This window comes from Montipora foliosa, chromosome 8, assembly GCF_036669935.1.
Source record: "Montipora foliosa isolate CH-2021 chromosome 8, ASM3666993v2, whole genome shotgun sequence".
In the NCBI taxonomy this organism is placed as follows: Eukaryota; Metazoa; Cnidaria; class Anthozoa; order Scleractinia; family Acroporidae; genus Montipora; species Montipora foliosa.
Genome location: NC_090876.1, coordinates 51,532,531 through 51,544,358, shown reverse-complemented (window position 1 = coordinate 51,544,358; position 11,828 = coordinate 51,532,531). Strand labels below are relative to the sequence as shown.

The window sequence follows — 11,828 nt, the reverse complement described above, 5'->3', positions numbered from 1 at the left end:
GACGGGGACGTGGGACTTGGGACGTGGGGACTCGGGGACGTGGGGACGTGGGGACGTGGGGACTCGGGGACGTGGGGACGTGGGGACGTGGGGACGTGGGGACGTGGGGACGTGGGGACGCGGGGACTCGGGGACTCGGGGGCGTGGGGACGTGGGGACTCGGGGAGGTGGGGACGTGGGGACGTGGGAACACATTTTTACTATTTGTTTAACTTTTCATCATATTTCACAAAATCTTCGTCTGTTGATCGTAACTGCGTTGTACCCCGGTTTAAGTTCCTCGTTTGTATGATGTGAAACAGAGGTCTAGTAAATATATATAGTATAGTTTATTACTCGTCTTCATAAAAAGGTGACTTTCATTATACTACTATCAAGTTACATAGTGGAGTAATTTAGGTAAAACGAAGGGACATTTTTTTTTTGCATTAAGTCCTTATTTGACATAGGCAACATGAACGAAACGTTGGTATTACCATTTCTCAGATCATTTTACAATTCCCTAAGTATATCGAGGCTTGAACATTTAAAAGTACTTCCACTTTCTGCATCCTAACCTTTTTATTTTAAATTATGCATTTCACTCGTAGTTGTCTGTCACGTCACATTTCTTGACTGAAGACGTCATAACGCTTGTTTTTGAGATTGGGGGAACGTTTACCCTTAAAAGATTCCGACAAAGTTTTGCTTGAAACTACTTAAAACTACCATTAACGTATAAGTATACCTATCAATGTGATATCGTTCATTTTTATTGTGACCTCTATGTGATTTGACCTTTTTTTTTCTTTTAATTTTGATTTACCGTTGCCATTAAGATGGGCATATGATTAAAAGGCAGAGTGATAAAGCCTCGATAGGAGTACTACAGCAAGGTATCTTGATATAAGATGACTTTTCCATCCTCTTTTCCGATAAAATATTTCAATTGTTTTTAGCCGTTAAAAATCACGTGACACATTTCAGATGAAAGAGGGAGTAGAAAGCAAAGTATGCAGATTTCAAGTTAACGTCGATTGGATAAATGTTTCCTCGTAAAACAAAAATATGCCAACTTATTCGCTTGGTCAAGCCTTAACACACAGAAGCGTTATTTTGCTTCTGGCCCGGGGACGGTACTTTAGGAATTTCTGGGTGGGGGATGTGCCGCTAGGACCTTGGAACCCTTAGCCTAAACCAGAGCTGGTTCAGGTGAATTTTGCTACCCCGTACCAGAGTAAACTCACCAAACCCTCCCTATCCTAGAGTAACTGTTGTTCAGAAACTACTGAGGTCACTAGCACAGTCTAGCCAAAGCAAAACCTATGCCACAATCGTTTCTCTCTCAAAAAATGATTTATTTATACTTGAAGGCGGTAGTTTCTAAAGAAAGTGTGGTGCTGTTTCGGGGGAGAAGTAGTATACAAAAATTTGGTTTTATCAACTTTCCTTAGTCTAGATAAAATCTTCAACCAACTGGTCAGTCTAGCGTGTGTATTTACCTTTTCGCGTTAGGGTTAAGTTAAATAGGCCTCATGATGCTGGCTTCGAGTTCGATCTTGTAGGTCTTTAATTATTATTCTTTTGTGTCGGTGTCTTACTCAAAAAATAATTAACGTGTCAACCACACGTATTTTGCGTTTCTGAAGTCATTATGGATGGTATTTTCTTTGACACATATTTTCAAAAAGTAACTATTAAACTGAAGGACATGGAGGAACAACAACCCAAAACCCTCAACTTAGCTAACCCCTAGGCCTAACTAGGCCTAAAGTTAGGTTTTAGGCCTAGGGTTAGCCAAATTGAGGGTTTTGGGTTACTTTCTTCATTTTTGAGTCTAAAGGTGCGTTTACACGACAGAGGAAAATAGCACGGGTCCGGAAAAAAGTGGAACGTTTCCAATCATTTTTGTAAAGAAATGGTGAACTTTAAATTTTATCCGTTCCGCTACGGGACCATAGGCGCCTATGGTCCCGTAGCGGAACGGATAAAAGTTCACTGTTTCTTTACAAAAATGAATGGTAAACAGAGACCTGTGTTTTGTACCTGCCACTCATTTTGAGGCAAAATCGCAGTATCCCGTTACTTACAGCTGTAGTTGAGCCTGCGAACTAGTAATCCCTGTTTAAGAGTTTTTTATTTTAGTCATTTATTTATTTATTGAAAAGTTAAACGCTAAAAGATTCTTTAAAAAACATTTTAAAAATTCTAAAAAATGGAGGACGTTTCGGCGTTACTCTAGAACTCGTTCAACTATTCCTTCCATGTGTTTTCTGTGTGGTGCCTGGCATGGAACCTATATGCAAAACCACTATCAATTGGAAGAGTTTTATTAAGAGTTTCTTTATTTTAGTCATTTATTTATTTGAAAAGTAAAAGGATTCTTTAAAAACATTTTAAAAATTCTAAAAATGGACGACATTTCGGCATCACTCTACGCCGAAACGTAAAAACGTCTACCATCTTGACTTGATAATGGCGTAGGGTAACGTCGTCCATTTTTTAGAATTTTTAAAAATATTTTTAAAGAATCTTTTAGCGTTTTTTAGCGTTTAGCGTTTTCCAAATCACTCTTCTTACGTATTTATTTATTACAATTTAAGTAACACTCATGGAAGTCACAGGCCGCTGACGATTGAAATAGAAAATAGGTTTGTTATTGCGTGAGCTTCTTTGATGCCACACAGAAATTCAGGAATACATGTTGTACTGACCAAACAAGTGGTGGGTCAGCTGACATTCCTGTGGAATGATATTTAGAACATCTTTCTGTGGATGACTCATGCCGTGATGATTCTGATTTCCCTCCCCGTTTAGAAAAGCTCTTCAAGGAATCTGCTGTCCGAGTACCAAGCCTTCAGCATCTGTCAGAGATTTCGAGAGGCTTGGGACTAGACATTGAAGAGAGTGAACTTGGAGAGTACAGCGGTCAATATTGAACCAAATGAGAACAGTTTCTTTTTTAAAAATTATGAAGTTCAAACTCAGACTGGGCTATATTAATTGAATAGATGCAATTGCCAAGACTCTTGGTGATACTTATCAGCGGTTGTATGAGTTACCAGATCCCAAGCTGCCAGTCAAATATCCCCGGACACCTGGTTTCAGGCCAACAGCTGAGGAAAATCCTTTCAATGCATGGTGGGTTATCCTTATCCTATTTTTCTTTGGATTTCAAAACTACCGATATGTTAACTAAACAATAATATTATTAAGCGACCCAAGTTTTAAGCCTTGGTTTTAAGAAGACACCAGTGTTTATTGAATCCTATTTAGCGGTTTGTTATTACTAACAGTGTAAAATCTTGAGAGAGTGGGATTGAGGAGAAAATGATGTCAGAGACTCACTAATTTAGGAATATAATTCATGTTAATATGCAGCACACCTTTCTTTGTTTATCAGGTACTGGTGCTGTGACATCAAAGGAGCACCAAGCGGTAAACTTCAGGGTAAAACAGTGGCCATCAAGGATAACACATGTGTGTCAGGGGTACCTATGATGAATGGCTCTCATATCTTGAGAGGATTTGTTCCAGATGTCGATGCCACTGTAGTTTCCCGCATATTGGATGCTGGTGGACACATTCTTGGCAAGGCTGTTTGTGAAGACTTGTGTTTCAGTGGTGGAAGCTTTACATCTGTCACAGGTCCTGTGTTGAATCCTCACAGTAAAACAAGGATGGCAGGAGGCTCATCCTCTGGGTCTGCAGAATTGGTGAGGAGCGACATTTTCTATGCATCTGACAAAATCATTGAGAGTTTAGAAGTCATTGTGGCCCAGCGGTTAGGGTGTTTGCTTTAAGATCTGGAAATCCCGAGTTCAAGACCTGCTCTGACTTCTCGTTGAATTTCATCCTGGTATTCCCTGGTTCAACTTCCCAACTGCAATTGTAAATAGCCAACTAAGGTTTGCTTCCAGCCAGTTGGGATTCTTAACAGTTGTTGTTGTTGTTGTTGTTCTGTTCTTAAGTATGTAAGTATGTACGTATTTACGTATTGCATGTATGTAGAGTTTTTCAATGTCAGGCAGGCACCAAATTATAATGAAAGTTATGTTGTAGTTAAACTCAAGTTTAACAACATCTTGGTCCACTCAACCCTTTCTCTCCCAAGATCGAGTTGTAATGAACCGATCACAATCACAATGCCATCTTGTGTAGGACTATTTTTAATGTAAATAACATGTGATACAAAAATAGGTAGGTACAATGTACAGTACATGTATGCAACTCTGTTGATATAACATCCCTCGATCCTAACCTTAAAAAGACTAAGTTTGTCTCTCTGTCACGTTTTCAAAACAAGTATAGTTTAGTGGTTTTAATGTGTCTTTCTTATTAGTTAAGTTAGTATAAAGTCTTTTAAATAGGAGGGTTTCCTTCTTGTTCTCTGGGGTTGGTGTGACTCTGATGGCGCTTCAGTCAGTGCCTCCCTTGTGTGTGTGAAATGGCACTCTCTAACGGTATCTTTACTTTTGTCATGCTTATTTTGTCAGTCAATTTCTCTACAATTATTGTTTTGACTCTGAAGTCGGTCTATCAAGGTAGAGGTCGGCTGATGTGTTTCCTTCTCCTTCTATCCTATCTCTTTGTTGTCTGCAGTGTTAATAACTGCATTCATTAGTTTGAAGTTGCTGGTATCCCTGCAAATTGTTCTCCCGTCTCTTATGCATCTGGCTGTGATCCTGGATCCTTGTGTTCTATTGTACATGTATGTACAATGTAGAACACGGGTTCATAATTATGGTGTACTTCACTTGTAGTCCCGGTGGCTGAGTGTGGTGTTGATCTATATGCAGTCAGTAAGTCATGCTTTGCGTTTTGTCTTTCCAAACGGTCTTTCCCTCGTAGGTGTGCGATCTGTTCAGTTTTATTTAGCGTTTGCATGAATCTCTCAACTTCTCCATTTGCTCTTGGGTGGGGCAGTGTGATTTTATGCTGTTCAAATACATCAAACTCCTGGAAATCTTTCGAATTGAATGGAGGTCTAATGTCGGTCTCTATTCTCTTTGGTGTGCCATAGGTTGCAAATTTCGCGTTGTTGACCTTGAAATTTGTCAATGGTACAGGTTCTACCACAGGGTACCTGGTTCCTGGTTTTGTCTATCAACACAAAGTTGTAATGATCATCTGGATATGACCTTCCATGGTCCACAGATACTGTATCCCAGGTGTGGCAGGGAATTAAGGTTTGTTGTCTTGGTGGGTTCTTCTCTCTTCTCTTTTGTTGCTACTTGACACTCATAACAATGTCATGGATTGACTATTGGCTGTATCAATCATGCTGTTCATCGGAGGGAACCATTATTAATTTTCTCTCTCAAGAGTTGCTTAGTCTTTGTTTTTCTTAATTGTCCAAGGTTTTGTCCAATCTTGACAACTTTCCTTTGCAGAATTGCTGGAAGTACTATGCATTGTTTTCTGAAGATTAGTCCCTCTGCTACAGATAGTTCGTTTTTCACTAGAAGGTAATTGGTTCCTGGTCTTTGTCACGTTTATATTTCTTCCAATCTTCCTTTGCGATTCTCTTTGCTAGTCTCTGCATCTTTTTGTCTTTCAGGCTTTCCTCTCTGATTTTTATGGTCACTACAGCAGGTTTTGATGTTTTCTTGACTTTCCCTTCATGTTTTTCTCTTGCTTTGTGTAGTGTATTGTACCGGAAAGCGGACGTCCCGGAGGTTAGCGGAAAAGGAAGTGTTTTGTAGGCATCCCGAGATGCGTAGTGAGATTGTTGTGTTCGGCTCGTGGCAGCCATGTTGATGGAGAGTGAGCTACAATAAAGTTGAATCGTAGAACATGAGAGGTTCTTATTTTCTTGTATCAGAATATCACATCTGGCGACGAGGATGGGATGTCGAGGAATGTCTTTTTACTGGTTTCTTTTACCATTTTGTGTTTGGAGGGGATATACTTTTTTATGATGCCTGGCGGAGGATCAAACGAGGGAGATGGCAGTTCGGCGAGCGTTCGGCAGTTTGCAGCCTTTTCAAGTTAAAGGTGATCCTCATTCCGTTTCGCAGCGGTGGAGAAAATGGAAAAGAGCGTTTCAATTGTACGTGCTTGGTAAAGGGATCACAAACGATTCGCAGAAACGTGGCCTGCTACTTCACACAGCTGGGCTTGACGTACAGGAAGTTTATTTCACACTGGTGCCTGATGGTGCAGAGACGAACTACGCCGAAACTTTTAAGGTACTGGATGATTATTTTATTCCAAAAGCTAATGTACCTGCAACTAATGGCGTCGAAAGTCATTGTAACGCGCGCGCGTGGCGTTTTAGTGCATCTTTGAACAAAATATACCCTTATGGAGCTCAAGAATGGAACGTCAATTGGATAAACAAGACAAATATATCTGAATCTTAACAGCGGCGAGTAATGGACTTCGACAATAATCTATCGCCCGTCGAGCCGAAATCAAAGTGAGCTGTATTTCTAATATTTTACCAAGTGTGCTGTTATGTGGAACACTGAAACCAAATGGAAAATCCTCTGGTAACATATGGGTTTAACAAAGACAGAGAAGGAATTGAACAACTTGGATCTGCACAGTCTCCCGGTAACAATTGGAAATTTCACTAATTCTTGTTAGTCAAAAATTATTTGAAGGAAAGCTGTGTTACCCATTTTTTGCTTGATAATTCAAGTAAAGGGTTTTTCAGTAAAGGGTTTGATGCTGAACGCTGGTGGGAAAATTATTTAGTTGCGTTTTTGACACGGAGTGTTATTGACATATTGAGTAAAAATGACTGTGACTAAAAGTGGGACGGGGACGTGGGACTTGGGACTCGGGGACGTGGGGACGTGGGGACGTGGGGACGTGGGGACTCGGGGACGTGGGGACGTGGGGAAGTGGGGACGTGGGGACGAGGGGACGTGGGGACGTGGGGACGCATTTTTACGGCTGTGACTAAAAGTGGGACGGGGACGTGGGACTTGGGACGTGGGGACTCGGGGACGTGGGGACGTGGGGACGTGGGGACTCGGGGACGTGGGGACGTGGGGACGTGGGGACGTGGGGACGTGGGGACGTGGGGACGCGGGGACTCGGGGACTCGGGGGCGTGGGGACGTGGGGACTCGGGGAGGTGGGGACGTGGGGACGTGGGAACACATTTTTACTATTTGTTTAACTTTTCATCATATTTCACAAAATCTTCGTCTGTTGATCGTAACTGCGTTGTACCCCGGTTTAAGTTCCTCGTTTGTATGATGTGAAACAGAGGTCTAGTAAATATATATAGTATAGTTTATTACTCGTCTTCATAAAAAGGTGACTTTCATTATACTACTATCAAGTTACATAGTGGAGTAATTTAGGTAAAACGAAGGGACATTTTTTTTTTGCATTAAGTCCTTATTTGACATAGGCAACATGAACGAAACGTTGGTATTACCATTTCTCAGATCATTTTACAATTCCCTAAGTATATCGAGGCTTGAACATTTAAAAGTACTTCCACTTTCTGCATCCTAACCTTTTTATTTTAAATTATGCATTTCACTCGTAGTTGTCTGTCACGTCACATTTCTTGACTGAAGACGTCATAACGCTTGTTTTTGAGATTGGGGGAACGTTTACCCTTAAAAGATTCCGACAAAGTTTTGCTTGAAACTACTTAAAACTACCATTAACGTATAAGTATACCTATCAATGTGATATCGTTCATTTTTATTGTGACCTCTATGTGATTTGACCTTTTTTTTTCTTTTAATTTTGATTTACCGTTGCCATTAAGATGGGCATATGATTAAAAGGCAGAGTGATAAAGCCTCGATAGGAGTACTACAGCAAGGTATCTTGATATAAGATGACTTTTCCATCCTCTTTTCCGATAAAATATTTCAATTGTTTTTAGCCGTTAAAAATCACGTGACACATTTCAGATGAAAGAGGGAGTAGAAAGCAAAGTATGCAGATTTCAAGTTAACGTCGATTGGATAAATGTTTCCTCGTAAAACAAAAATATGCCAACTTATTCGCTTGGTCAAGCCTTAACACACAGAAGCGTTATTTTGCTTCTGGCCCGGGGACGGTACTTTAGGAATTTCTGGGTGGGGGATGTGCCGCTAGGACCTTGGAACCCTTAGCCTAAACCAGAGCTGGTTCAGGTGAATTTTGCTACCCCGTACCAGAGTAAACTCACCAAACCCTCCCTATCCTAGAGTAACTGTTGTTCAGAAACTACTGAGGTCACTAGCACAGTCTAGCCAAAGCAAAACCTATGCCACAATCGTTTCTCTCTCAAAAAATGATTTATTTATACTTGAAGGCGGTAGTTTCTAAAGAAAGTGTGGTGCTGTTTCGGGGGAGAAGTAGTATACAAAAATTTGGTTTTATCAACTTTCCTTAGTCTAGATAAAATCTTCAACCAACTGGTCAGTCTAGCGTGTGTATTTACCTTTTCGCGTTAGGGTTAAGTTAAATAGGCCTCATGATGCTGGCTTCGAGTTCGATCTTGTAGGTCTTTAATTATTATTCTTTTGTGTCGGTGTCTTACTCAAAAATAATTAACGTGTCAACCACACGTATTTTGCGTTTCTGAAGTCATTATGGATGGTATTTTCTTTGACACATATTTTCAAAAAGTAACTATTAAACTGAAGGACATGGAGGAACAACAACCCAAAACCCTCAACTTAGCTAACCCCTAGGCCTAACTAGGCCTAAAGTTAGGTTTTAGGCCTAGGGTTAGCCAAATTGAGGGTTTTGGGTTACTTTCTTCATTTTTGAGTCTAAAGGTGCGTTTACACGACAGAGGAAAATAGCACGGGTCCGGAAAAAAGTGGAACGTTTCCAATCATTTTTGTAAAGAAATGGTGAACTTTAAATTTTATCCGTTCCGCTACGGGACCATAGGCGCCTATGGTCCCGTAGCGGAACGGATAAAAGTTCACTGTTTCTTTACAAAAATGAATGGTAAACAGAGACCTGTGTTTTGTACCTGCCACTCATTTTGAGGCAAAATCGCAGTATCCCGTTACTTACAGCTGTAGTTGAGCCTGCGAACTAGTAATCCCTGTTTAAGAGTTTTTTATTTTAGTCATTTATTTATTTATTGAAAAGTTAAACGCTAAAAGATTCTTTAAAAAACATTTTAAAAAATTCTAAAAAATGGAGGACGTTTCGGCGTTACTCTAGAACTCGTTCAACTATTCCTTCCATGTGTTTTCTGTGTGGTGCCTGGCATGGAACCTATATGCAAAACCACTATCAATTGGAAGAGTTTTATTAAGAGTTTCTTTATTTTAGTCATTTATTTATTTATTGAAAAGTAAAAGGATTCTTTAAAAACATTTTAAAAAATTCTAAAAATGGACGACATTTCGGCATCACTCTACGCCGAAACGTAAAAACGTCTACCATCTTGACTTGATAATGGCGTAGGGTAACGTCGTCCATTTTTTAGAATTTTTAAAAATATTTTTAAAGAATCTTTTAGCGTTTTTTAGCGTTTAGCGTTTTCCAAATCACTCTTCTTACGTATTTATTTATTACAATTTAAGTAACACTCATGGAAGTCACAGGCCGCTGACGATTGAAATAGAAAATAGGTTTGTTATTGCGTGAGCTTCTTTGATGCCACACAGAAATTCAGGAATACATGTTGTACTGACCAAACAAGTGGTGGGTCAGCTGACATTCCTGTGGAATGATATTTAGAACATCTTTCTGTGGATGACTCATGCCGTGATGATTCTGATTTCCCTCCCCGTTTAGAAAAGCTCTTCAAGGAATCTGCTGTCCGAGTACCAAGCCTTCAGCATCTGTCAGAGATTTCGAGAGGCTTGGGACTAGACATTGAAGAGAGTGAACTTGGAGAGTACAGCGGTCAATATTGAACCAAATGAGAACAGTTTCTTTTTTAAAAATTATGAAGTTCAAACTCAGACTGGGCTATATTAATTGAATAGATGCAATTGCCAAGACTCTTGGTGATACTTATCAGCGGTTGTATGAGTTACCAGATCCCAAGCTGCCAGTCAAATATCCCCGGACACCTGGTTTCAGGCCAACAGCTGAGGAAAATCCTTTCAATGCATGGTGGGTTATCCTTATCCTATTTTTCTTTGGATTTCAAAACTACCGATATGTTAACTAAACAATATTATTAAGCGACCCAAGTTTTAAGCCTTGGTTTTAAGAAGACACCAGTGTTTATTGAATCCTATTTAGCGGTTTGTTATTACTAACAGTGTAAAATCTTGAGAGAGTGGGATTGAGGAGAAAATGATGTCAGAGACTCACTAATTTAGGAATATAATTCATGTTAATATGCAGCACACCTTTCTTTGTTTATCAGGTACTGGTGCTGTGACATCAAAGGAGCACCAAGCGGTAAACTTCAGGGTAAAACAGTGGCCATCAAGGATAACACATGTGTGTCAGGGGTACCTATGATGAATGGCTCTCATATCTTGAGAGGATTTGTTCCAGATGTCGATGCCACTGTAGTTTCCCGCATATTGGATGCTGGTGGACACATTCTTGGCAAGGCTGTTTGTGAAGACTTGTGTTTCAGTGGTGGAAGCTTTACATCTGTCACAGGTCCTGTGTTGAATCCTCACAGTAAAACAAGGATGGCAGGAGGCTCATCCTCTGGGTCTGCAGAATTGGTGAGGAGCGACATTTTCTATGCATCTGACAAAATCATTGAGAGTTTAGAAGTCATTGTGGCCCAGCGGTTAGGGTGTTTGCTTTAAGATCTGGAAATCCCGAGTTCAAGACCTGCTCTGACTTCTCGTTGAATTTCATCCTGGTATTCCCTGGTTCAACTTCCCAACTGCAATTGTAAATAGCCAACTAAGGTTTGCTTCCAGCCAGTTGGGATTCTTAACAGTTGTTGTTGTTGTTGTTGTTCTGTTCTTAAGTATGTAAGTATGTACGTATTTACGTATTGCATGTATGTAGAGTTTTTCAATGTCAGGCAGGCACCAAATTATAATGAAAGTTATGTTGTAGTTAAACTCAAGTTTAACAACATCTTGGTCCACTCAACCCTTTCTCTCCCAAGATCGAGTTGTAATGAACCGATCACAATCACAATGCCATCTTGTGTAGGACTATTTTTAATGTAAATAACATGTGATACAAAAATAGGTAGGTACAATGTACAGTACATGTATGCAACTCTGTTGATATAACATCCCTCGATCCTAACCTTAAAAAGACTAAGTTTGTCTCTCTGTCACGTTTTCAAAACAAGTATAGTTTAGTGGTTTTAATGTGTCTTTCTTATTAGTTAAGTTAGTATAAAGTCTTTTAAATAGGAGGGTTTCCTTCTTGTTCTCTGGGGTTGGTGTGACTCTGATGGCGCTTCAGTCAGTGCCTCCCTTGTGTGTGTGAAATGGCACTCTCTAACGGTATCTTTACTTTTGTCATGCTTATTTTGTCAGTCAATTTCTCTACAATTATTGTTTTGACTCTGAAGTCGGTCTATCAAGGTAGAGGTCGGCTGATGTGTTTCCTTCTCCTTCTATCCTATCTCTTTGTTGTCTGCAGTGTTAATAACTGCATTCATTAGTTTGAAGTTGCTGGTATCCCTGCAAATTGTTCTCCCGTCTCTTATGCATCTGGCTGTGATCCTGGATCCTTGTGTTCTATTGTACATGTATGTACAATGTAGAACACGGGTTCATAATTATGGTGTACTTCACTTGTAGTCCCGGTGGCTGAGTGTGGTGTTGATCTATATGCAGTCAGTAAGTCATGCTTTGCGTTTTGTCTTTCCAAACGGTCTTTCCCTCGTAGGTGTGCGATCTGTTCAGTTTTATTTAGCGTTTGCATGAATCTCTCAACTTCTCCATTTGCTCTTGGGTGGGGCAGTGTGATTTTATGCTGTTCAAATAC

General features: G+C 40.1%; 1 protein-coding gene and 1 pseudogene across 1 annotated transcript; both read left to right on the top strand.

Moving 5' to 3' along the window:
• Positions 1 to 1,897: 1,897 nt before the first annotated feature.
• Positions 1,898 to 6,344, top strand: LOC137968914 (amidase-like). The gene is made up of 5 exons (XM_068815382.1): positions 1,898 to 2,000; positions 2,797 to 2,907; positions 2,991 to 3,120; positions 3,383 to 3,695; positions 6,000 to 6,344. Exons 1-5 carry the CDS (start codon positions 1,898 to 1,900, stop codon positions 6,342 to 6,344), a joined length of 1,002 nt encoding a protein of 333 aa, XP_068671483.1.
• Positions 6,345 to 6,458: 114 nt separating this feature from the next.
• LOC137968913 (amidase-like) overlaps positions 6,459 to 11,828 on the top strand; it is a 24,062-nt pseudogene continuing 18,692 nt past the window's right edge.